The sequence below is a fragment of the Oncorhynchus mykiss genome, chromosome 11 (genome assembly GCF_013265735.2).
Source record: "Oncorhynchus mykiss isolate Arlee chromosome 11, USDA_OmykA_1.1, whole genome shotgun sequence".
Lineage (NCBI taxonomy): Eukaryota > Metazoa > Chordata > Actinopteri > Salmoniformes > Salmonidae > Oncorhynchus > Oncorhynchus mykiss.
The window spans coordinates 84299750-84327120 of record NC_048575.1 but is presented as its reverse complement, the minus strand read 5'-3'; the positions used below and the strand labels follow the sequence as shown (position 1 = coordinate 84327120).

At 44.1% G+C, this 27371-nt stretch overlaps 1 protein-coding gene across 4 annotated transcripts in view; it reads left to right on the top strand.

Annotated features, from left to right (window-relative positions):
* adamts3 (ADAM metallopeptidase with thrombospondin type 1 motif, 3) overlaps nucleotides 1-27371 on the top strand; it is a 190860-nt gene that overhangs the window by 99032 nt on the left and 64457 nt on the right. For all 4 annotated transcript variants that reach the window (XM_036936581.1, XM_036936583.1, XM_036936580.1 and 1 more), the window contains 5 exons: nucleotides 3396-3501; nucleotides 4125-4268; nucleotides 7954-8086; nucleotides 18504-18617; nucleotides 18709-18854. In XM_036936581.1, the coding sequence (XP_036792476.1) occupies nucleotides 3396-3501; nucleotides 4125-4268; nucleotides 7954-8086; nucleotides 18504-18617; nucleotides 18709-18854 (643 nt within the window). The remainder of the gene's footprint in view (nucleotides 1-3395; nucleotides 3502-4124; nucleotides 4269-7953; nucleotides 8087-18503; nucleotides 18618-18708; nucleotides 18855-27371) is intronic.

Genomic DNA, 27371 nt, shown 5'->3' with positions numbered 1-27371 from the left:
ATGCTGAGCACTTGTTGGCTTCTTTTCCTTCACTCTGTGGTCCAACTCACCCCAACCCATCTCAATTGGGTTGAGGTCGGGTGATTCGGGAGGCCAGGTCTTCTGATGAAGTACTCACTCTCCTTCTTAGTAAAATAGCCCTTACACAGCCTGGAGGTGTGTTGGGTCATTGTTCTGTTGAAAAACAAATAATAGTCCCACTAAGTGCATACCAGATGCGATGGCATATCGCTGCAGAATGCTGTTGTAGCCATGCTGGTTAAAGTGTGCCTTGAATTCTAATTCAATCACCGACAGTGTCATCAGCAAAGCACACCCACACCATCACACCTCCTCCATGCTTTACAGTGGGAACCACACATGCAGAGATCATCCGTTCACCCACACACGTATTATAAAGACACGGAGGTTGGAACCAAAAAATCTCCAAATTGGACTCCAGACCAAAGGACACATTTCCACCGGTCAAATGTCCATTACTCATGTTTCTTGGCCCAAGCAAGTCTCTTCTTATTATTGGTGTCCTTTAGTAGTGGTTTCTTTGCAGCAATTCAACCATGAAGGCCTGATTCACAAAGTCTCCTCTGAACAGTTGACGTTGAGATGTGTCGGTTACTTGAACTGATTCAATTTCTGAGGCTGGCAACTCTAATGAGCTTATCCTCTGCAGCTTCCTTTCCTGTGGCGGTCCTCATGAGAGCCAGTTTCATCTTAGCGCTTGATGGTTTTTGCGACTGCACTTGAAGAAACTTTCAAAGTTCTTGAAATGTTCCGTATTGACTAACCTTCATGTCTTAAAGTAATGATGGACTGTCATTTCTCTTTGCTTATTTGAGCTGTTCTTGCCATAATATGGGCTTGGTCTTTTACCAGATTGGGCTATCCTCTGTATACCACCCCTACCTTAACACAACTAATTGGCTCAAACACATTAAGAGGAAATGAAATCCCACACACACTTAACATTTAAGAAGGCACATCTGTTAATTGAAACCTGTCATCAAGGCAAAGGGTGGCAATTTGAAGAATATAAAATATATTTTGATTTGTTTAACACTTTTTTTGCCTACTACATGATTCCATGTGTGTTATTTCATAGTTTTGATGTCTTTATTATAATTCTACTATGTAAAAAGGAAAGAAAACCACTTCAATGAGTAGGTGATCTAAAACTTTTGACCGTTACTGTGTGTGTATATAAAATCAGCAAAAACGGAAACGTCCCTTTTTCAGGACCCTGTCTTTCAAAGATAATTCTGTAGTGAAAACAATACAGAAACTCGTGCAAAATGCACGGAGGAACAAACTCAGTTCCGAAACTTACATACACGTGCGTAATAGCGAAAACAATAAACATCAAAGATAATCGAGCGCAAATACACACTTACTCCTGCACGAATTAAGGCAGGTAACAGGTGCCCTATATACACACAAATAAATAAATGCAAATGAAACCAGGTGTGAAAAGGAACACAGACAAAACAACCAGAAAGGGAAAAAGGGATCGGTGGCGGCTAGTAAACCGGCAACGCCGAGCGCTGAGCACCGCCTGAACAGGGAGAGGAGTTACCTTTGTCGTGACAACATGTCTGTGGAACTTGTTCAGTTTATGTCTCAGTTGTTGAATATTGTTATGTTCATATAAATATTTACACATGTTAAGTTTGCTGAAAATAAACGCAGTTAACAGTGAGAGGACGTTCCTTTTTTTGGGTTTTGGGTTTATATACACTACCATTCAAACGTTTGGGGTCACTTAGTCCTTTAAAAAAACAAAAAACAAAACACTTTTTTTGTCTATTAAAATAACATCAAATTAATCAAAAATAGTGTAGACATGTTCCAAGGGCACGTTGTGTTAGATAATCCAAGTTTAGCATTTTAAAAGGCTAATTGATCATTAGAAAACCCTTTTGCGGCCTCCCGGGTGGTTAAGGGCGCTGTACTGCAGCGCCAGCTGTGCCACCAGAGACTCTGGGTTCACGCCCAGGCTCTGTCGTAACCGGCCGCGTCCTTGGGGCGACGCACAATTGGCCTAGTTTCGTCCGGGTTAGGGAGGGGTTGGCCGGTAGGGATATCCTTGTCTCATCGCTCACCTGTAGTGAGCGATGTGGCAGGCCAGGCGCAGTGCACGCTAACCAAGGTTGCCAGGTGCACGGTGTTTCCTCTGACACATTGGTGTGGCTGGCTTCTGGGTTGGATGCGCGCTGTGTTACGAAGCAGTGCTGCTTGGTTGGGTTGTGTATCGGAGGACGCATGACTTTCAACCTTCGTCTCTCCCGAGCCCGTACGGCAGTTGTAGTGATGAGACAAGATAGTAGCTACTAAAACAATTGGATACCACGAAATTGGGGTAAAACTAAAATAAATAAAAAACTTTTGCAATTATGTTAGCACAGCTGAAAACTGTTGTCCTGATTAAAGTAGACGAGTTGAGTATCTGGAGCGTCGGCATTCGTGGGTTCGATTACAGGCTCAAAATGTCCAGAAACTAGTTTCTTCTGAAACTTTTCAGTCTATTTTTGTTCTGAAAAATGAAGGCTATTCCTAGCGAGAGTATGCCAATAAACTGAAGATCTCGTACAACACTGTCTACTACTCCCTTCACAGAACAGCGCAAACTGGCCCTAACCAGAATATAAAGGACTGGGAGGCCCCGGTGCACAACTGAGCAAGAGGACAAGTACATTAGAGTGTCTAGTTTGAGAAACAGATGCCTCACAAGTCCTCAACTGGCAGCTTCATCAAATAGTACCTGCAAATCCCCAGTCTCAACGTCAACAGTGAAGAGGCGACTCAAGGATGCTGGCCTTCTAGGCAGAGTTCCTCTCTCCAGTGTCTGTGTTCTTTTGCCCATCTTAATCTTTTCTTTTTATTGACCAGTCTGAGATATGGCTTTTTCTTTGCAACTACTGTTATTGCAAATTAAACATCACAAATCACCAAGAAAAACAGTTACATTCCTCCACAAATATGTCCCCAATCAATACTTTAAATTGCCCGAACGGCACCAGAGAGAAATGACAAAAGGATAGAGAGCGGTAATGGGCAGTCCATCATGGGACTACCATCATGGGACTTTTATTCAATGTTTTATTCTGTGTTTCAGCATTCAACCCACATAATGCGTAGTGCATTTATTGCTTAAATTTTTTTTGAAAACCGGGATTATTTTTTAATAATGATACTGAAGCAACCTCAAAAACCACTATTCGCGCAGCACTAGTACGCACCATTGTCTCTCTTTCGCTCATCTCTCTTTCACCATATCTACCTCAATGTAGAATGATTTCTCTCCTCTCTCTTTCACCATATCTACCTCAATGTAGAATGATTTCTCTCCTCTCTCTTTCACCATATCTACCTCACTGTAGAATGATTTCTCTCTTCTCCAGGCTACGCCCCCGTAACAGGCATGTGCCATACAGTCCGGAGCTGCACGCTGAACCATGAGGATGGATTCTCCTCTGCCTTCGTTGTCGCCCACGAGACCGGACATGTGTAAATTCTGATTATCTGTGTGTGTGTGTGTTTACACGGGAGCGGTTCAAGGTTCCATAGTGTGGGAATAGAATGTTTCCCATAATCTATTCAGTGGTTTTGTGTTCAGTTGGCTCCTCTGTGATCTGACGTTAGCATCAACCACCTTTCAGAGACAGGCCCATCTGTTCTACAGCCTCTCCTCCTTATGATATTACATCATGTCCTGCCTCCTCCCGAATTACGTCAATCTGACATAACATCCATAGAGCGGCAGGCCATGGAGCGGCAGGCCGTAGAGCGGCAGGCCGTAGAGCGGCAGGCCATAGGGACACCAGAGGAGCTGGAGAGGTAGTGGGGAGCTGGAGAGGTAGTGGGGACACCAGAGGAGCTGGAGAGGTAGTGGGGAGCTGGAGAGGTAGTGGCGAACCCAGAGGAGCTGGAGAGGTAGTGGGGAGCTGGAGAGGTAGTGGCGAACCCAGAGGAGCTGGAGAGGTAGTGGGGAGCTGGAGAGGTAGTGGGGAACCCAGAGGAGCTGGACAGGTAACATATTCTCTAAGTCAAATTAAATCTTATTAGGAATCAACGTCCATGACAACGTCCCTAACTCTCTCTCTCTCTTTCTCTTTCTTGTGTGTGTAAAGGCTGGGTATGGAGCATGATGGTCAGGGTAATCGTTGTGGGGACGAGACAGCCATGGGGAGTGTGATGGCTCCACTGGTTCAAGCTGCCTTCCACCGATACCACTGGTCCATGTGTAGTGGACAGGAGCTCAATAGATATATACAGTAGGTTACCTTCTATTAACCTACTTTTACAAGTATTGTTACTTTACTAGTACATTACATTTACTCTACCATTACTAATATTAATACTATCACTAATACGTGTACTATTACTTTACTATTACTAAAACAATACTATTACTTTACTGTTACTAAAACAAACAACACTACTACTATTACTTTACTGTTACTATAACTGATACTTTTACTATTGATGTTATTATAACTAATACTATTACTATTACTGAAACTAATACTATTACTTTACTGTTACTATAACTGATACTTTTACTATTGCTGTTATTATAACTAATACTATTACTATTACTTTACTGTTACTAAAACTAATACTATTACTTTACTGTTACTAAAACTGATACTTTTACTATTGCTGTTATTATAACTAATACTATTACTATTACTTTACTGTTACTGAAACTAATACTATTACTTTACTGTTACTATAACTGATACTTTTACTGTTGCTGTTATTATAACTAATACTATTACTATTACTTTACTGTTACTAAAACTAATACTATTACTTTACTGTTACTATAACTGATACTTTTACTATTGCTGTTATTATAACTAATACTATTACTTTACTGTTACTAAAACTAATATTGTTACTAGTACTTTACTGTTACTAAAACAATACTATTACTATTATTAAAACTATTACTGTACGGGTACTAAAGCTAATCATTTTACTATTACTATGTTACTAGTATTATTTCTTTACTATTACTACAATATTACTATTAATATTACTATTAATAATACAAATAATATTACTTTACTATGACTATTACTAACCATATGTATTTACTACTACTATAAGTATTAGAATTAATATACTACTAAGTGCATTCATCTTAAGTTCAGACAACCACATATCACAGTTGTAGTAAGTTAGATTTTCCTCAAAACAGTTATCAGCAAATTCTGTGCTTGTAGGAAAAGTGCAAGACTACCATGGTACTGTACTCTACTAAGATTTTACAAATGACCACAATACTGTAGTCTTCTGAAAGTTTACAGTACTAACATGGGTATGTACTCTACTGAGACTTTACAGACTACTGTGGTACTGTACCCTGCTGAAAGTTTACAGTACTAACATGGGACTGTACTCTACTGAGACTTACAGTATTGCCATTACAAGTCACCTCACAAGTCCTCAACTGGCAGCTTCATTAAATAGGACCCGCAAATCACCAGTCTCAACGTCAACAGTGAAGAAGCGACTCAAGGATGCTGGCCTTCTAGGCAGAGTTCCTCTGTCCAGTTTGTGTTCTTTTGCCCATCTTATTATTTTATCTTTATTGGCCAGTCTGAGATATGGCTTTTTCTGTGTAACTCTGCCTAGAGTGAAATGCTTACTTCCAAGCCCTTAACCAACAATGCTTTAAGAAGTTTTACTAAAAACAAGGATTAAGTAAAAAATATATAAGTAAAAATAAAAGTAACAAATAATTAAACATCAGCAGTAAAATAACAATAGCTAGGCTATATACAGGGGGTACCGGTACAGAGTCAATGTTTTGAGAGTCAATAATTGAGGTAATATGTACATGGAGGTAGAGTTAAAGTGACTATGCATAGATAATAAACGGAGAGTAGAAGCAGCGTAAGAGAGGGGTCTGGGTAGCCCTTTGATTAGCTGTTCAGGTGTTATATGGCTTGGGGGTAGAAGCTGTTAAGAAGCCTCTTGGACCTAGACTTGCCGTGCGGTAGCAGAGAGGACAGTCTATGACTAGGGTGGCTGGAGACTTTGGCAATTTTTAGGGCCTTCTGACACCGCCTGGTAGAGTGGTCCTGGATAGCAGGAAGTTTTGCCCCAGTGATGTACTGGGCCATACTCACTACCCTCTGTAGTGCCTTGCGGTCGGAGGCCGAGCAATTGCCATACCAGGCAGTGATGCAACCGGATGCTCTCGATGGTGCAGCTGTAGAACCTTTTTTATGATCTGAGGACCCATGCCAAATCTTTTTAGTCTCTCGAGGGGGAAAATATTTTGTCGTGCCCTCTTCACGACTGTCTTGGTGTGCTTGGACCATGTTAGTTTGTTGGTGATGTGGACACCAAGGAACTTGTAGCTCTCAACCTGCTCCACTACAGCCCCATCGATGAGAATGGGGATGTGCTCGGTCCTCCTTTTCCTGTAGTCCACAATCATCTCCTTTGTCCTGGCACCACACGACCAGGTCTCTGACCTCCTTCCTATAGGCTGTCTTGTCGTTGTCGGTGATCAGGCCTACCACTGTTGTGTCATTGGCAAACTTAATGATGGTGTTGGAGTCGTGTCTGTCCATGCAGTCATGAGTGAACAGGGAGTACAGGAGAGGACTGAGCACATACCTCTGAGGGGCCCCAGTGTTGAGGATCAGCGCGGCGGATGTGTTGTTACCAACGCTTACCACCTGGGGGCGGCCCGTGAGGAAATCCAGGACCCGGTTTCAGAGGGAGGTGTTTTATCCCAGGGTCCTTAACTTAGTGATGAGCTTTGAGGGCACTATTGTGTTGAACGCTGAGCTGTAGTCAATGAATAGCATTCTCACATAGGTGTTCCTTTTGTCCTAGTGGGAAAGGGAGTGTTGAGTGCAATAGAGATTGCATCATATGTGGATCTTTTAGCATCTTTTGCATGGTGTCACCTGATCAATGGCTTTGTCCAATCATGGATACAGTCATTGGTAAAACCTAGCAGTATTACTTATTTATCTGAGAGGGAGGCAGATGTACAGCATTTTGCTAAAAAAACATGATAATTTGTCTCTCTGAAATTAATCCTATTCCAAACAAAGACAAAGAGGGCACGACAAAGCCTATTTCCCCCTCAGGAACTAAAAAGATTTGCATGGGTCCTGAGATCCTCAAAAGGTTCTACAGCTGCAACATCGAGAGCATCCTGACTGGTTGCATCACTGCCTGGTACGGCAACTGCTTTGGCATTCGACTGCAAGGCACTACAGAGGGTAGTGCATACGGCCCAGTACATCACTGGGGCCAAGCTTCCTGCCATCTTGGACCTCTACACCAGGCGGTGTCAGAGGAAGGCCCTAAAAATTATCAAAGACCACAGCCACCCTAGTCATAGACTGTTCTCTCTGCTATCGCATGGCAAGTGGTACCGGAGTGCCAAGTCTAGGACCAAGAGGCTTCTCAACAGTTTTTTACCCCCAAGTCATAAGACTCCTGAATCAAATGTCTACCTGGACTATTTGCATTGTGTGCCCCTCCCCCCCCCAACCCCTCTTTTTACGCTGCTGCTACTCTGTTTATCATATATGCATAGTCACTTTAACTATACATTCATGTACATATGTACATACTACCTCAATTGGGCCGACCCACCGGTGCTGTTTTCATTATTTGACCTCACATTTTGCTTACTGTGCATCTTTGTTACCTTGTTCCAACACACATGGTTTCTGTTTCATAGTTGCAACAAAGGCACTCCACAAGTACAATTTATTGAACAGTTGGTTTTTTACATTAAAAGAAAATGATATTCTAATGTTACCTAACACCTTCATGAATGCGTTTAGAGTGTTGCAGTCAGAATGACTGCTTCTTAGCTTGGGGCGGTCCCTCGAGTCACAGCGGTTCAAGTGTTAAACAATAAAAATGAAATTAACAACATTTCTGAAAATGAAATGAAACTCTTCTTGTGTCTCGTAGTTCGTACGACTGTCTCCTGGATGACCCGTTCAAACACGACTGGCCCCAGCTGCCAGAGCTGCCAGGGATCAACTACTCCATGGATGAACAGTGTCGCTTCGACTTCGGAGTCGGATATAAAATCTGCACATCAGTAAGTTTGGTCTCGGACATCGTCTAGTAGAGAGACAGAGATACCCTATAGAGCTGTCTGATACTTCAGACTCCCTTCCGCTCTGATATCCCTTTGAAGAGCAGAGAAATATACCCTCTGTGTTGGAGGGAAATACACGTGACCAAACTGCTTTACAGTTGGCACTATGCATTGGGCCAGGTAGCTTTATCCTGGCATCTGTTAAACCCAGATGAATCCGTCGGACTGCCAGATGGTTAAGCGTGATTCATCACTCCAGAGATCGTGTTTCCACTGCTCCAGAGTCTAATGGCGGTGAGCTTCACATCACTCCAGCCGATGCTTGGCATTGCTCATGGTGATCTTAGGCTTGTGTGCGGCTGCTTGGCAATGGAAACACATTTCATAAAGCTCCTGACGAACAGTTCTTGTGCTGACGTTGCTTCCAGAGGTAGTTTGGAAATCAGTAGTGAGTGTTGCTGAGGACAGACGATTTTTAACCACTAGGTGTTTCATCACTCGGCAGTCCTGCTCTGTGAGCTTGTGTGGTCTAAATAATTCTCTCTGCTATTATTCTGACATTTCACATTCTTAAAATAAAGTGGTAATCCTAACTGACCTAAGACAGGGAATTTTTACGAGGAATAAATGTCAGGAATTGTGAAAAACTAAGTTTAAATGTATTTGGCTAAGGTGTATGTAAACTTCTGACTTCAACTGTACACACACACTATATATACACTTCAACTGTATATAGTGTATGATGGGGTGTCCACATACTGATGTATATAAAGTGTATATTGTGTCTGTTTATCAGGGAAATAGTTTCAGTAAGGAGATTAGAGGTGGGGGATCATGCAGGGGCATAGAAAAATTGTGACGCTAAAAGTTAGAGTAATTAAAAACTATCCAGAACCAATGCTAATAAGATAGATCTGAAGACATTGTATGACATTGTATGACAATATATGCCATTTAGCAGACGCAAAGCGACTTGGTCATGTCCATGGGTGGTCCATGGGTCATCCCTGGAAATAAACATCCAGACAGAGCTCTCTGCTCCATGCCACTCTCTGAACCCAGTTCATTATTTCCTGTTTCGTTGATTTAAGGCTTTAATCAAAATGCAGCTTAAAATGTGTTCTTCATTCCTGAGTCCTGGTGAACAGTGTTTGTTTCTTAACGAGCTCCATAGTGTCTGGCGACTCCAGAGGAATCCGATCTCAATCGTTATTTACTGAGTTCAACTGTTCATTTACTATTTTCTACAGAATTAGCTGTGGGGGCGCTGGTGACCAGCAACATATGAAGATGCGCTCCAAACAATTTCTATTAATACTTGACCATCACCTCCCCCACTGTAACAATGTGCTGGGTTCGTTGTCGGAGTCAGGCGCAGGACACAGGTTTGAGGAAAAACACAAAAGTTTTTACTCAAAACATTAATAGAAAAAAAACGGTATATCTCCAACAAGGAAACATCACGTATCGAGAAAACCCTCCAACACACACGGTAACACAAAACAATCACGGACAAAAGAGAAAGGTAGACGAGAGGTTAAATAAGGAACATAATAAGGGAATAGAAATCAGGTGTGCATAATCAAGACAAAACAAAAGGAAAAAGGAAACATGGATCGGTGATAACTAGAAAGCCGGTGACGTCGACAGCCTAACGCCGCCCGAACAAGGAGAGGAGCCGACCTCAGCCGAAGTCGTGACACCCACGGTGTTAATTTTGTAACATTTAATTTGGAATCGAACCCAATTTACTAATCTGGCTTTTTTTCTGAAAATGTTGGCCTTTTAATCGTAAAATGTCGAAACAACAACGGCCACAAAGGAGCAGGCCTCTGCTGAAGCCTTGGGTTCACCTGACACAGACTCGGATCCCCCCGACCTAGCAATGGTAATGGTGGCTATCATTAAATCTGAACAGACTGTGCTGGCTAAGGGTATACAGAGATGACCAGCTTACAGAGGAGTATAGAGTGCAGTGATGTGTCCTATAAGGAGCATTGGTGGCAAATCTGATGGCCAAATGGTAAAGAACATCTAGCCACTCGAGAGCACCCTTACCTGCCGATCTATAAATGATGTCGCCGTAATCTAGCATGGGTAGGATGGTCATCTGAATCAGGGTTAGTTTGGCAGCTGGGATGAAGGAGGAGCGATTACGATAGAAGAAACCAAGTCTAGATTTAACTTTAGCCTGCAGCTTTGATATGTGCTTAGAGAAGGACAGTGTACCGTCTAGTCATAAGTACTTGTATGTGTTGACTACCTCAAGCTCTAAACCAGAGGTAGTAATCACACCTGTGGGGAGAGGGGCATTATTCTTACCAAACCACATGACCTTTGTTTTGGAAGTGTTCAGAACAAGTTTAAGGGTAGAGAAATCTTGTTGGACACTAAGAAAGCTTTGTTGTAGAGCATTTAACACAAAATTCGGGGAGGGGCCAGCTGAGTATAAGACTGTATCATCTACATATATATGGATGACAGAGCTTCCTACTTCCTGAGCTATGTTGTTGATGTAAATTGAAAAGAGTGTGGGGCCTTGGATTGAGCCTTGGGGTACTCCCTTGGTGACAGGCAGTGGTTGAGAGAACAGATTTTCTGACTTTACACACTGCACTCTTTGAGAGAGGTAGTTAGCAAACCAGGCCAAAGACCCCTCAGAGACACCAATACTCCTTTGCCGACCCACAAGAATGGAATGGTCTACTGTATCAAAAGCTTTGGCCAAGTCAATAAAAATAGCAGCACAACATTGCTTAGAATCAAGGGCAATGGTGACATCATTGAGGACCTTAAAGGTTGCGGTGACACATCCATAACCTCAGCGGAAACCAGATTGCATACCTGAGAGAATACTATAAACATCAAGAAACCAATCAGTTGACTATTGACACGTTTTTCCAACACTTTTGATTATCAGGGCAAAATAGAAATAGGCCTATAACAATTAGGATCAGCTTGATCTCTCCTTTAAATACAATTTTTTTATGAAGCCCTTCTTACATCAGCTGATATCTCAAAGTGCTGTACAGAAACCCAGCCTAATACCCCAAACAGCAAGCCATACAGGTGTAGAAGCACGGTGGCTAGGAAAAACTCCCTAGAAAGGCCAGAACCTAGGAAGAAAGCTAGAGAGGAAACAGGCTATGGGGGGTGGCCAGTCCTCTTCTGGCTGTGTCGGGTGGAGATTATAACAGAACATGACCAAGCTGTTCAAATGTTCATAGATGACCAGCAGGGTCAAATAATAATAATCGCAGTGGTTGTCGACGGTGCAACAGGTCAGCACCTCAGGAGTAACTGTCAGTTGGCTTTTCATAGCCAATCATTGAGAGTATCTCTACCGCTCCTGCTGTCTCTAGAGAGTTGAAAACAGCATGTCTGGGACAGGTAGCACGTAGCAGCAGCACGGCCAGGTGGCCTGTGGACAGCAAGGAGTCATCAGGCCAGGTAGTCTTGAGGCATGGTCCTAGGTCTCAGGTCCTCTGAGAGAAAGAAAGAAAGAAAGAGAGCATACTTAAATTCACACAGGAGACCGGATAAGACAGGAGAAATACTCCAGATATAACAGACTGACCCTAGCCCCCGACACATAAACTACTGCAGCATAAATACTGGAGGCTTTAGACAGGAGGGGTCGGGAGACACTGTGGCCCCGTCCGACGATACCCCTGGACAGGGCCAAACAGGCAGGATATAACCCCACCTACTTTGCCAAAGCTCTGCCCCCACACCACTAGAGGGATATCTTCAGCCACCAACTTACCATCCTGAGACAAGGCTGAGTATAGCCCGCAAAGATCTCCGCCACGGCACAACCCAAGGGGGGACGCCAACCCAGACAGGAAAATCACGTCAGTGAATCAACCCACTCAAGTGACGCACCCCTCCTAGGGATGGCATGGAAGAGCACCAGTAAGCCAGTGACTCAGTCCCTGTAATAGGGTTGGAGGCAGAGAATCCCAGTGGAGAGAGGGGAACCAACCAGGCAGAGACAGCAAGGGTGGTTCGTTGCTCCAGTGCCTTTCCATTCACCTTCACACTCCTGGGCCAGACTACACTCAATCATAGGACCTACTGAAGAGATGAGTCTTCAATAAAGACTTAAAAGTTGAGACCGATTCTGCGTCTCTCACATGGGTAGGCAGACCATTCCATAACAATGGAGCTCTATAGGAGAAAGCCCTGCCTCCAGTTGTTTGCTTAGAAATTCTAGGGACAGTTAGGAGGCCTGCATCTTGTGACCGTAGCGTAGGTGTACGTATGTACGGCAGGACCAAATCAGAAAGATAGGTAGAAGCAAGCCCATGTAATGCTTTGTAGGTTAGCAGTAAAACCTTGAAATCAGCCCTTGCCATAACAGGAAGCCAATGTAGAGAGGCTAGCACTGGAGTAATATGATCATTTTTTTTGGTTCTAGTCAAGATTCTAGCAGCCGTGTTTAGCACTAACTGAAGTTTATTCAGTGCTTTATCCGGGTAGCCGGAATGTAGAGCATTGCAGTAGTCTTACCTAGAAGTGACAAAGGCATGGATTAATTTTTCAGCATCATTTTTGGACAGAAAGTTTCTGATTTTTGCAATGTTACGTAGATGGAAAAAAGCTGGGTCCAGAGTAACGCCGAGGTCCTTCACAGTTTTATTTGAGACGACTGTACAACCATCAAGATTAATTGTCAGATTCAACAGAAGATATCTTTGTTTCTTGGGACCTAGAACAAGCATCTCTGTTTTGTCCGAGTTTAAAAGTAGAAGATTTGTAGCCATCCACTTCCTAATGTCTGAAACACAGGCTTCCAGTGAGGGCAATTTTGGGGCTTCACCATGTTTCATTGAAATGTAGAGCTATGTGTCATCTGCATAGCAGTGAAAGTTAACATTATGTTTCTGAATGACCAATATATAGTGAAAACAATAGTGGTCCTAAAACAGAACCTTGAGGAGACCGGAATTTACAGTTGATTTCTCAGAGGACAAACCATCCACAGAGACAAACTGATATATTTACGACAGATAAGATCTAAACCAGGGCAGAAATTGTCCATGTAGACCAATTTGGGTTTCCAATCTCTCCAAACAAATGTGGTGATCGATGGTATCAAAAGCAGCATTAAGAGCACGAGGACAGATGCAGAGCCTCGGTCTGACACCATTAAAAGGTCATTTACCACCTTCACAAGTGCAGTCTCAGTGTTATGATGGAGTCTAAAACCAGACTGAAGCATTTCATATACATTGTTTGTCTTCAGGGAGGCAGTGAGTTGCTGCGCAACCACTTTTTCAAATTTTTTTGAGAGGAATGGGAGATTCGATATAGGCCGATAGTTTTTTATATTTTCTGGGTCAAGGTTTGGCTTTTTCAAGAGAGGCTTTATTACTGCCACTTTTAGTGAGTTTGGTACACAACCGGTGGATAGAGAGACGTTTATTATGCTCAACATAGGAGGGCCAAGCACAGGAAGCAGCTCTTTCAGTAGTTTAGTTGGAATAGGGCCCAGTTTGCATCTTGAAGGTTTAGAGGTCATAATTATTTTCATCATTGTGTCAAGAGATATAGTACTAAAACACTTGAGCGTCTCTCTTGATCCTAGGTCCTGGCAGAGTTGTGCAGACACAGGACAACTGAGCTTTGGAGAGCTTTGGAGAAATACGCAGAGGAGTCCATAATTTGCTTTCTAATGATCTTTTCCTCAAAGAAGTTCGTGAATTTATCACTGCTGAAGTGAAAGCCATCCTCTCTTGGGGAATGCTGCTTTTTAGTTAGCTTTGTAACAGTATCAAAAATAAATTTGGGATTGTTCTTATTTTCCTCAATTAATTTGGAAAAATAGGATGATCGAGCAGCAGTGAGGGCTCTTCGATACTGCACGGTACTGTCTGTCCAAGCTAGTCGGAAGACTTCCAGTTTGTTGTGACGCCATTTCCGTTCCAATTTTCTGGGAGCTTGCTTCAGAGCTCGGGTAATTTCTGTATACCAGGGAGCTAGTTTCTTATGAGAAATGTTTTTGGTTTTTAGGGGTGTGACTGCATCTAGGGTTAAATTTAGTTCCTCAATTAGGTGGTTAACTGATTTTTGTCCTCTGACGTTCTTGGGTAGGTGGAGGGAGTCTGGAGGGGCATCAAGGAATCTTTGGGTTGTCCGAGAATTTATAGTATTACTTTTGATGATCCTTGGTTGGGGTCCGTGCAGATTATTTGTTGCGTAGGCAAACGTAATACAATTATGGGCCGATAGTCCAGGATTATGAGGAAAAACATTAAGATCCACAACATTTATTCCATGGGACAAAACTAGGTCCAGAGTATGACTGTGGCAGTGAGTAGGTCCAGAGACATGTTGGACAAAACCCACTGAGTCGACGATGGCTCCGAAAGCCTTTTGGAGTGGGTCTGTGGACTTTTCCATGTGAATATTAAAGTCACCAAAAATTTGAATATTATCTGCCGTGACTACAAGGTCCGATAGGAATTTTAGGGAACTCAGTGAGGAACGCTGTATATGGCCCAGGAGGCCTGTAAACAGTAGCTATAAAAAGTGATTGAGTAGGCTGGCTAACAGCCTGCTGCCTGGCCTGCATCCTATCTCATTGTGGAGCTAGGGGAGTTAGAACCCTGTCGATGTTCTTAGATAAGATGAGAGCACCCCTCCAGCTAGGATGGAGTCCGTCACTCCTCAACAAGTCCGTCACTCCCCTTTAAATAAAGGATGAATCGTGGCTGCCTTCCCAACGATGGGAACCTCCCCAGAGAGGAGAGAAAGGTCGGAGATAAGCTTGGCGATGATAGGGTCAGAAACCTTAAAGAAGAAAGGGGAGTCATTCCTCTAGGGGAGTTGGACTGACTTATTGGTGCTGTTGGGTGATGTATGGTGTTATTGGTGCTGTGTGGTGCTATTGGTTTTGTATGGTGCTATTGGTGCTGTTGGGTTCTGTATGCTGTTATTGGTGCTGTTGGCTTCTGTATGGTGTTATTGGTGTGTTGGCTTCTGTATGGTGTTATTGGTACTGTATGGTGCTATTGGAGTGTTGGGTTCTGTATGGTGTTATTGGTGCTGTTGGGTTCTGTATGGTGTTATTGGTGTGTTGGGTTCTGTATGGTGTTATTGGTGCTGTTGGGTTCTGTATGGTGTTAATGGTGCTGTTGGGTTCTGTATGGTGTCATTGGTGCTGTTGGGTTCTGTATGGTGTTATTGGTGTGTTAGGTGCTGTATGGCGTTATTGGTGCTGTATGGTGTTATTGGTGCTGTTGGGTTCTGTATGGTGTTATTGGTGCTGTTGGGTTCTGTATGGTGTTATTGGTGCTGTTGGGTTCTGTATGCTGTTATTGTTTGCTGTTGGGTTCTGTATGCTGTTATTGGTGCTGTTGGGTTCTATATGGTGTTATTGGTGTGTTGGGTTCTATATGGTGTTATTGGTGTGTTGGGTTCTGTATGGTGTTATTGGTGCTGTTGGGTTCTGTATGGTGTTATTGGTGCTGTTGGGTTCTGTATGGTGTGATTTGTGCTGTTGGGTTCTGTATGGTGCTGTTGGGTTCTGTATGGTGTTATTGGTGTGTTGGCTTCTGTATGGTGTTATTGGTACTGTATGGTGCTATTGGAGTGTTGGGTTATGTATGGTGTTATTGGTACTGTTGGGTTCTGTATGGTGTTATTGGTGTGTTGGGTCTTTATGTTCACAAGTCTGATTGGTCTTTAGCCATGTCTTTATGTTCACAAGTCTGATTGGTCTTTAGCCATGTCTTGATGTTCACAAGTCTGATTGGTCTTTAGCCATGTCTTTATGTTCACAAGTCTGATTGGTCTTTAGCCATGTCTTTATGTTCACAAGTCTGATTGGTCTTTAGCCATGTCTTTATGTTCACAAATCTGATTGGCCTTTAGCCATGTCTTTATGTTCACAAGTCTGATTGGTCTTTAGCCATGTCTTTATGTTCACAAATCTGATTGGCCTTTAGCCATGTCTTTATGTTCACAAATCTGATTGGCCTTTAGCCATGTCTTTATGTTCACAAATCGGATTGGTCTTTAGCCATGTCTTTGTGTTCACAAGTCTGATTGGTCTTTAGCCATGTCTTTGTGTTCACAAGTCTGATTGGTCTTTAGCCATGTCTTTATGTTCACAAGTCTGATTGGTCTTTAGCCATGTCTTTATGTTCACAAGTCTGATTGGTCTTTAGCCATGTCTTTATGTTCACAAGTCTGATTGGTCTTTAGCCATGTCTTTATGTTCACAAGTCTGATTGGCCTTTAGCCATGTCTTTATGTTCACAAGTCTGATTGGTCTTTAGCCATGTCTTCATTTTATTTATTTGACCTTTATTTATACAGGTTTTTCTCATTGAGATAACATCTCTTTTCCAAGAGAGACCTGGTCCAATAGTAGCAGGGGGAACAATGTTTCAGACAAACAACTTGCAAACACTAACACAACATTAAACAAACCTATAAACACACATACAGCACAACAAAAACATTTTACTTTAAAAACACGAAAGTCTTGACTAAAAACAGCTGGCCTAAAAACAATTACACTCGTCTATGATATATACATCGATCAAGTGTTTATACGCCACCAACGAAACTAGATCATCAAATGTTAAAATGTTCAGGAGAGAATTCCAGGACCATGGAGCTAAGTAATTAAAACTATGTTTTTTGTGAAGGTGTGATAGGTGACGCAGTTTTGCGTGTATGATGGCAATGTGTTCCAGACACGGGAAGCTCTCGCAGAGAAAGCAGATTGACTAAAGTTTCTTTTCCTTAAGGGAACTATACAGTCACCTCTCATGGCAGACCTTGTGGATCAGCTGCCATGACTTTGGGTTTTCTGTTTAACTAAAGTACTGAGTGGCGGGGGAGCCAGGCCATTTAGGATCTTGAATACAAGACATGCGTCGGTGTATTGCACAAGATTTTTCCAACTCAGGAGCTCATACTTTCTGAGGATGTAACAGTGATGATTGCTGTTGGGCTTCCTATCAAGCACTTTGAGAGCCTGTTTGTACAGACTGAATGTGTTATAATGTTGTCCAGCAATCTCGGCCCAATGTACTGACGTGACATACATGTTGTGTGTATGTACTGACATGTGGCCTACTTGTTGTGTGTGTGTACTGACATGTGACCTACTTGTTGTGTGTCTGTACTGACATGTGACCTACTGGTTGTGTGTGTGTACTGACATGTGACCTACTTGTTGTGTGTGTGTACTGACATGTGGCCTACTTGTTGTGTGTATGTACTGACATGTGGCCTACTTGTTGTGTGTATGTACTGACATGTGACCTACTTGTTGTGTGTCTGTACTGACATGTGACCTACTTGTTGTGTGTGTGTACTGACATGTGACCTACTTGTTGTGTGTGTGTGTACTGACATGTGACCTACTTGTTGTGTGTGTGTACTGACATGTGACCTACTTGTTGTGTGTCTGTACTGACATGTGACCTACTTGTTGTGTGTGTGTATTGACATGTGACCTACTTGTTGTGTGTGTGTGTACTGACATGTGACCTACTTGTTGTGTGTGTGTGTGTGTACTGACATGTGACCTACTTGTTGTGTGTGTGTGTACTGACATGTGACCTACTTGTGGTGTGTGTGTGTGTGTACTGACATGTGACCTACTTGTTGTGTGTGTGTGTGTACTGACATGTAACCTACTTGTTGTGTGTGTGTGTGTGTACTGACATGTGACCTACTTGTTGTGTGTATCTACTGACATGTATGTGTAAATGATAGATGCACACACACTACATGTTCATGTTTTTAAATGGAAGTATTTTGTCTGTAATGTATTTTTCGATATATGTGTTGGACCCCAGTAAGACTAGCTGTCTCCTAATGGGGATCCTAATAAAATATAAAATGCATTCAGCCATACACATACATTTTTTAAAATCGTTTTTTTATTTCACCTTTATATTATTTCACCTTTTAATTTTATTTCACCTTTATATTAACCAGGTAGGCCAGTTGAGAACAAGTTCTCATTTACAACTGCTAGCTGGCCAAGATAAAGCAAAGCAGTGCGACACAAACAACAACACAGAGTTACACATGGAATAAACAAACATACAGTCAATAACACAATACAAAAAAACGATCTCTATACAGTGTGTGCAAATGGCGTGAGGAGGTAAGGCAATAAATAGGCCATAGTAGCAAAATAATTACAATTTAGCAAATTAACACTGGAGTGATAGATGAGCAGATGATGATGTGCAAGTAGTGATACTGGTGTGCAAAAGAGCGAAAAAGTAAATAAAAACAATATGGGGATTAGGTAGGTAGATAATGATATGCCATACTGCAGCTGGCTGACTGGCTTCCTGAACATCTCCTGTCAATCGTTCCATTGGAACTCCAACCCAGTAAACCACAGACAGCGTTTTAAAATGTATTCTTCTTCTTCTTTCAGTTTCGCACATTTGACCCATGTAAGCAGCTGTGGTGCAGTCACCCTGACAACCCATACTTCTGCAAGACCAAAAAAGGCCCTCCTCTGGATGGTACTGAGTGTGTTCCTGGGAAGGTGAGAACTCCTCCTAAACTATGCATGACTACGTAACCATTAGCTCAGCTTGTTGTTGTGTCTGTCTGACTGTCCTTTGTCTCCTCTATAGTGGTGCTATAAAGGTCACTGCATGTGGAAGAATGTCAACCAGGTGACGCAGGATGGCTCCTGGGGCTCTTGGACGAAATATGGTTCCTGTTCCCGCTCCTGTGGGACCGGGGTTCGCTTCAGAACTCGCCAGTGCAACAACCCAGTGTAAGACCCGGCACACGTTCCCCCAAGCTCCTAACCCCTCCCATAGCACCAGACTCCTCCTAACCGCTCCCATAGCACCAGACTCCTCCTAACCGCTCCCATAGCACCACACTCCTCCTAACCCCTCCCATAGCACCACACTCCCCCTAACTCCTCCCATAGCACCACACTCCTCCTAACCACTCCCATAGCACACCCCTCCTAACCCCTCCCATAGCACCACACTCCCCCTAACTCCTCCCATAGCACCACACTCCTCCTAACTCATAACCCCTCCCATAGCACCACACACCTCCTAACCCCTCCCATAGCACCACACTCCCACTAACTACTAACCCCTCCCATAGCACCACACTCCTCCTAACTCGTAACCCCTCCCATAGCACCACACTCTTCCTAACCCCTCCCATAGCACCACACTCCCCCTAACCCCTCCCATAGCACCACACTCCTCCTAACCCCTCCCATAGCACCACACTCCCCCTAACTACTAACCCCTCCCATAGCACCACACTCCTCCTAACTCCTAACCCCTCCCATAGCACCACACTCCTCCTAACCCCTCCCATAGCACCACACTCCTCCTAACCCCTCCCATATCACCACACTCCCCCTAACTGCTAACCCCTCCCATAGCACCACGCTCCTCCTAACTCCTAACCCCTCCCATAGCACCACACTCCTCCTAACCCCTCCCATCGCACCACACTCCTCCTAACCCCTCCCATATCACCACACTCCTCCTAACTCCTAACCCCTCCCATAGCACCACACTCCTCCTAACCCCTCCCATATCACCACACTCCCCCTAACTACTAACCCCTCCCATAGCACCACACTCCTCCTAACCCCTCCCATAGCACCACACTCCTCCTAACCCCTCCCATAGCACAACACTCCTCCTATCCCCTCCCATAGCACCACACTCCTCCTAACCCCTCCCATAGCACCACACTCCTCCTAACCCCTCCCATAGCACCACACTCCTCCTAACCCCTCCCATAGCACCACACTCCTCCTAACTCCTCCCATAGTACCACACTCACCCTAACTACTAACCCCTCCCATAGTACCACACTCCCCCTGACTACTAACCCCTCCCATAGCACCACACTCCTCCTAACCCCTCCCATAGCACCACACTCCTCCTAACCCCTCCCATAGCACCACACTCCTCCTAACCCCTCCCATAGCACCATACTCCTCCTAACCCCTCCCATAGCACCACACTCCTCCTAACCCCTCCCATAGCACCACACTCCTCCTAACTCCTCCCATAGCACCACACTCCTCCTAACCCCTCCCATAGCACCACACTCCTCCTAACCCCTCCCATAGCACCACACTCCTCCTAACCCCTCCCATAGCACCACGCTCCTCCTAACCCCTCCCATAGCACCACGCTCCTCCTAACCCCTCCCATAGTACCACACTCCTCCTAACCCCTCCCATAGCACCACACTCCTCCTAACCCCTCCCATAGCACCACACTCCTCCTAACCCCTCCCATAGCACCACACTCCTCCTAACCCCTCCCATAGCACCACACTCCTCCTACCCCCTCCCATAGCACCACACTCCTCCTAACTCCTCCCATAGTACCACACTCACCCTAACTACTAACCCCTCCCATAGTACCACACTCCCCCTAACTACTAACCCCTCCCATAGCACCACACTCCCCCTAACTACTAACCTCTCCCATAGTACCACACTCACCCTAACTACTAACCCCTCCCATAGTACCACACTCCCCCTAACTACTAACCCCTCCCATAGTACCACACTCCCCCTAACTACTAACCCCTCCCATAGCACCACACTCCCCCTAACTACTAACCCCTCCCATAGCACCACACTCCCCCTAACTACTAACCCCTCCCATAGCACCACACTCCTCCTAACCCCTCCCATAGCACCACACTCCTCCTAACCCCTCCCATAGCACCACACTCCTCCTAACCCCTCCCATAGCACCACACTCCTCCTAACCCCTCCCATAGCACCACACTCCTCCTAAAACCTCCCATAGCACCACACTCCTCCTAACTCCTCCCATAGCACCACACTCCTCCTAACCCCTCCCATAGCACCACACTCCTCCTAACCCCTCCCATAGCACCACACTCCTCCTAACCCCTCCCATAGCACCACACTCTCCCTAATTACTGACTGGAACAGCAGGTAGCCTACTGGTTAGAACAATGCAGTTAACACACTGTTCCTAGGCTGTCATTGAAAATAAGAATTTGTTCTTAACTGACTTGCCTTGTTAAATAAAGGTTAAATAAAAATGCAATTGCTAACTCTAACCCTTCCCATAGCACCACACTCCCTTTAACTCCTAGCACCACACTCCCCCTAACCTCTCCCATAGCGAGAGCGAGGGAATTAGAGGGATTGAACTTAAATTCACACAGGACACCAGATAAGACATTAGAATTATACCAGATATAACACATGCCATATCTATCGGCCCCATCTCACTATTTCCAAGCAAGATGGTGCCAATAGAGATGGCAGCTTCGCTTCTAGTCCTTAGGAAACTGTGCAGTTTTTATTTTATTTTTTATTTTCTTTCTTACATTGTTAGCCCAGAAAACTTTAAGTGTTGTTACATACAGCCGGGGAGAACTATTGGATATCAGCGAGACGTCAATTTACCAGCACTACGACCAGGAATACGACTTTCCCAAAGCAGATCCTTAGTCTGCACCTCCCAGGGCATTTGAACTGATTCCAGAGGCCACCAGAAACAACGCCGCCGGAGGAGAGGGAGCCGGAGCGGTCTTCTAGTGAGGCTTCGGATGCGCGCACACTACTCACAGCTAATGTCCAGTCCCTAGATAACAAAGCCGACAAAATTGCTTTCCGAAGAGATTTCCAGGATTGTAACATATTCTGTTTCACGGAGACATGGCTAGCTGGGGACATGCTGTCGGAGTCCGTACAGCCAACGGGATTTTCAGTCTCTCTGGTAAGAAAAAGGACGGGGTGTGTGTTTCATGATTAACGACTCATGGTATAATTGTAAGAACATACCAGAACTCAAGTCCTTTTGTTCACCTGACCTAGAATTCCTCACAATAAAATGCAGACCGTATTACCTCCCAAGAGAACTCTGCTCGGTAATCGTCACAGCCATGAAAATCCCCCTGCATGCTGATACCAAGACGGCCATCAAGGAACTTCACTGGACTTTATGCAAACTGGAAACCATATATCCTGTGGCTGCATTTAATGTAGCTGGGGATTTTAACAAAGCTAATCAGAGAACAAGATGGCGATTCCAACATGGCATAGCAGTCGGAAATGTGTTTGTCTTGTCACGTGTTAATAGTCTGTAAATAGTCTGTTTTTCATTATTTTTCGTATATATTTTAATCTCACTTTCCATCTAGGAACTAAATATACTTTCCTGCAACCCGCCTCACCCAATGTGGTATGGATCTGCTATTTTTTTATACCTCATAACTGGAACCTCTAGCCAGCAAACTAGCTACTAGTCATTGTTAGGCCCTACTAGCGGTCTTCACCTTTAGCTCGGACAATTACCTGCCAGTATGTACAGCGCAATATCAACCCAGAGCATATCAGACTGCTTTTCTATACCACGTCACCGGATTCCTGCCGCAATCTCTGGACCATTACACCGGATCATCGCAGCTAGCTAGCTGTAACTGAGTGGCTATTGTGGGATAACGCCTCTTGTTCCAAAGCAAGCACCAGTTAGCCTTGAGCTAGCCTCGAGCTAGGCCCATCTCCCGGCCAGCCGACAGAGTATACCAGCTATTTCTTGGGCTACAATACCTCTTTTGCCATTTGGCCTGGACCCTTTATTGTCGACACGGAGCTCCGCCGATCCATCACAACTGGTCTGCCGACGTAATCGTCCGATGTGGTTTCAACAGGCTTTTCCGTTGCGATGTCGCTGAAGACCCATCTGCTAGCCCCGGCCCGCTAGCTTTCTGAATGCCGTGTCTCTCACTCGCCTAGCGTAGTAGCGAATACTGAATGGCTCCCTGACTCACCTATTGCTGCTCATTGGACCCTATGATCACTCAGCCATACAGCTGATGCCTTCTGGTCTGTTCATTAATACTGTATCTCATTTTGTTTATCTGTCATCCCCAGCCTCGAACTCAGGTCCTGTGTACCTAACTGACCCTCTCTATTCATCACTGTTTACCCCTTGTTGTCTTAGCTCTCCCGACCAATTTCCATCCCCAACTACTACTAACATTTTCCGTCAAGATAGAACTGCCAAAGGGGGCGGAGTTAGCCTGCAGAGGTCTGTCTTACTATCCAGGTCTGTGCACAAACAGTTCGAGCTTCTACTTTTAAAAATACACCTTTCCAGAAACAAGTCTCCCACTGTTGCCCCTTGTTATAGACCCCCCTCAGCCCCCAGCTGTGCCCTGGACACCATATGTGAATTGATTCCCCACCATCTATTTTCAGATGTCGTGCTGTTTGGTGACCTAAACTGGGATATGCTCCCCGGCCGTTCTACAATCTAAGCTAGATGCCCTCAATCTCACACAAATTATCATGGAATCTGTAAACATGGGCACCCTCATAGCTATTGTTGTGTCTTTGGCATCATTAAACTGAAGATAAATCCTTATCAAAAATTCTCTGTAATTATTATTACGTGATTAAACTACTTAATCATGTAACTGTAATTAACTAGGAAGTCAGGGCACCAAGGAAAATATTCAGATTACAAAGTTATAATTTTCCTAATATAACTTTCAGATATTTTAATATCTAATCATTTAGTCTTCTTATTAATGAATTATGATATCGAATTCCTAGCTTCAGACTAGTATCAAGGATTTGTTCTTATTTTGTCGTTATCGATAGTCTAAGAGTTTAACCACGTGGTATGGTTAAAAGATTCAGCAATCTCCCTCTGTGATGAGGTACTGGTCTGGTCTCAAACCTTAGCCCTCTCGTAATTGAGGTAAGCTTGGTCTAAAGATAAATTCCCAAGGTGGGGGTTTTATGACGCCAGGTCCTGTCTGTGCCCCTGGGGGCGTGCCAAGGACTTAGTGAAACTTTAAACAGAAAAACAATTCTCTCACATTAACATCATTACAAAGCATCACATCATTTCAAAAATAGTTTCATCTTCACTCATTCATTTTATACAACAATTAGATGTAAGCCTCATAACTGAGATTCTTGTATAAACAGGGTTATGGTAATGTGGCTGTATTGTCTCTCATGAGTTTCACAAAATTGTACCAATTGGACCAGTTCGTAGCTGGCTACGTCACCAACCTTTTATACATTCTCCAGAACATGAATATTGTTCAGTTCTCAAGTTCTGTGAGGTGGAAAAAATTCCTTTGTTCTCTCTATGAAAACTCACTCTCTTATACTCTGGCCATGAGGAGAGAATCTCCTCCAGGAATTTATGACCTGCCTAACAGAGCCTGGTGTAGGGAGTATAGAGAGAGGGGGGATGGTGCTCGCTGTACCCAAAGAGGGCAACGTCATGACAAGATCATCCTAACTAACTCGCCCTCCAAATACGCCTCTGCTGTCTTCAAACAGGATCTCAGCGATCACTGCCTCATTGCCTGCATCCGTAATGGGTCCGCGGTCAAACGACCACCCGTCATCACTGTCAAGCGCTCCCTAAAATACCTCAGCGAGCAGGCCTTTCTAATCGACCTGGCCTGGGTATCCTGGAAGGATATTGACCTCATCCCTTCAGTAGATGATGCCTGGTTGTTCTTTAAAAGTGCTTTCCTCACCATATTAAATAACCATGCCCCGTTCAAAAAATATAGAACTAAGAACAGATATAGCCCCTGGTTCACTCCTGACTTGACTGCCCTTGACCAGCACAAAAAAAATCCTGTGGCGTACTGCATTAGCATCGAATAGCCCCCGTGATATGTCTCTTTTCAGGGAAATCAGGAACCAATATACACAGGCAGTTAGGAAAGCTAAGGCTAGCTTTTTCAAGCAGAAATTTGCATCCTGTAGCACAAACTCAAAAAAGTTCTGGGACACTGTAAACTCCATGGAGAATACGTGCACCTCCTCCTAGCTGCCCACTGCACTGAGGCTAGGAAACACTGTCACCACCGATAAATCCACTGTAATTGAGAATTTCAAGAAGCATTTTTCTACGGCTCGCTATGCTTTCCACCTGGCTACCCCTACTCCGATCACCAGCCCTCCACTCCCCACAACAACTCGCCCAAGCCTCCCCCATTTCTCCTTCACCCAAATACAGACAGCTGATGTTCTGAATGAGCTGCAAAATCTGGACACCGACAAATCAGCCGGGCCAGATAATCTGGACCCTCTCTTTCTAAAATTATCTGCCGAAATTGTTGCAACCCCTATCACTAACCTGTTCAACCTCTCTATCGTATCGTCTGAGATTCACAAAGATTGGAATGCTGCCTCGGTCAACCCCATCTTCTAAGGGGGAGACACTCTAGACCCACATTTCTACAGACCTATATCTATCCTACCCTGCCTTTCTAAGGTCTTCGAAAGCCAAGTTAACAAACAGATTACCGACCATTTCGAATCCCACCGTACCTTCTCCGCTATGTAATCTGGTTTCAGAGCTGGTCATGCGTGCACCTCAGCCACACTAAAGGTCCTAAACGATATCATAACCACCATCGATAAGAGACATTACTGTGCAGCCGTATTCATCGACCTGGCCAAGGCTTTCGACTCTGTCAATCACCACATTCTTATCGGCAGACTCACCAGCCTAAATTTCTCAAATGACTGCCTTGCCTGGTTCACCAACTACTTCTCTGATAGAGTTCAGTGTGTCAAATCGGAGGGCCTGTTGTCCGGACCTCTGGCAGTCTCTATGGGGGTGCCACAGGGTTAAATTCTCGGGCCGACTCTCTTCTCAGTATACATCAATGATGTCGCTCTTGCTGCTGGTGATTCTCTGATCTACCTCTACACAGACAACACCATTCTGTATAACTCTGGCCCTTCTTTTGACACCGTGTTAACAAACCTCCAGACGAGCTTCAATGCCATACAACTCTCCTTCCATGGCCTCCAACTGCTCTTAAATGCAAGTAAAACTAAATGCATGCTCTTCAAACGATCGCTGTCCGCACCTACCCGCCCGTCCAGCATCACTACTCTGGACGGTTCTGACTTAGAATATGTGGACAACTACAAATACCTAGGTGTCTGGCTAGACTGTAAACTCTCCTTCCAGACTCACATTAAGCATCTCCTATCCAAAATTAAATCTAGACTCAGCTTCCTTTTTCGCAACAAAGCATCCTTCACTCATGCTGCCAAACATACCATTGTAAAACTGACCATCCTACCAATCCTCGACTTCGGCGATGTCATTTACAAAATAGCCTCCAACACTACTCAATCAATTGGATGCAGTATATCACAGTGCCATCCGTTTTGTCACCAAAGCCCCATATACTACCCACCACTGCGACCTGTACGCTCTTGTTGGCTGGCCCTCGCTTCATACTCGTCGCCAAGCCCACTGGCTCCAAGTCATCTACAAGTCTCTGCTAGGTAAAATCCCGCCTTATCTCAGCTTGCTGGTCACCATAGCAGCACCCACCCGTAGCATGCGCTCCAGCAGGTATATCTCACTGGTCACACCCACAGCCAATTCTTCCTTTGGTCGCCTTTCCTTCCAGTTCTCTGCTGCCAATGACTGGAATGAACTGCAAAAATCACTGAAACTGGAGACTCATATCTCCCTCACTAGCAATAAGCACCAGCTGTCAGAGCAGCTCACAGATCACTGCACCTGTCCATAGCCCATCTGTAAACAGCCCATCCAACTCCCTGATCCCCATACTGTGTTTATTTATTTATCTTGCTCCTTTGCACCCCAGTATCTCTACTTGCACATTCATCTTCTGCATATCTACCATTCCAGTGTTTATTTTATATATTGTAATTACTTTGCCACCATGGCCTATTTATTGCCTTACCTCCCTTATCCTACCTCATTTGCACACACTGTATATATACCTTTTCTTCTGTATTATTGACTGTAAGTTTGTTTATTCCATGTGTAACTCTGTTGTATGGGTCGAACTGCTTTGCTTTTTCTTGGTTAGGTCACAGTTATAATAATAATTTTGCACGCCCAATTTTTCAGTTTTTGATTTGTTAAAAAAGTTTGAAATATCCAATAAATGTCGTTCCACTTCATGATTGTCTCCCACTTGTTGTTGATTCTTCACAAAAAAATACAGTTTTATATCTTTATGTTTGAAGCCTGAAATGTGGCAAAAGGTCGCAAAGTTCAAGGGGGCCAATTACTTTCGCAGGGCACTGTATTTGTAAACTATCTAGCACGTTAGCTAGGTAGGTAGGTAAGTAGGTAAGTAAGCTAGGTAGGTACGTTTTAGCACATTTTAGCTGGTTAGCCTATCTAAATCTTGTAAATATCATGGCCAGATTATGTGCCCAGGGGCCTCAACCCCTAGGAAGCCGCCATTGATTTTGTTGAGTCACCCAGGTATCATATGAACA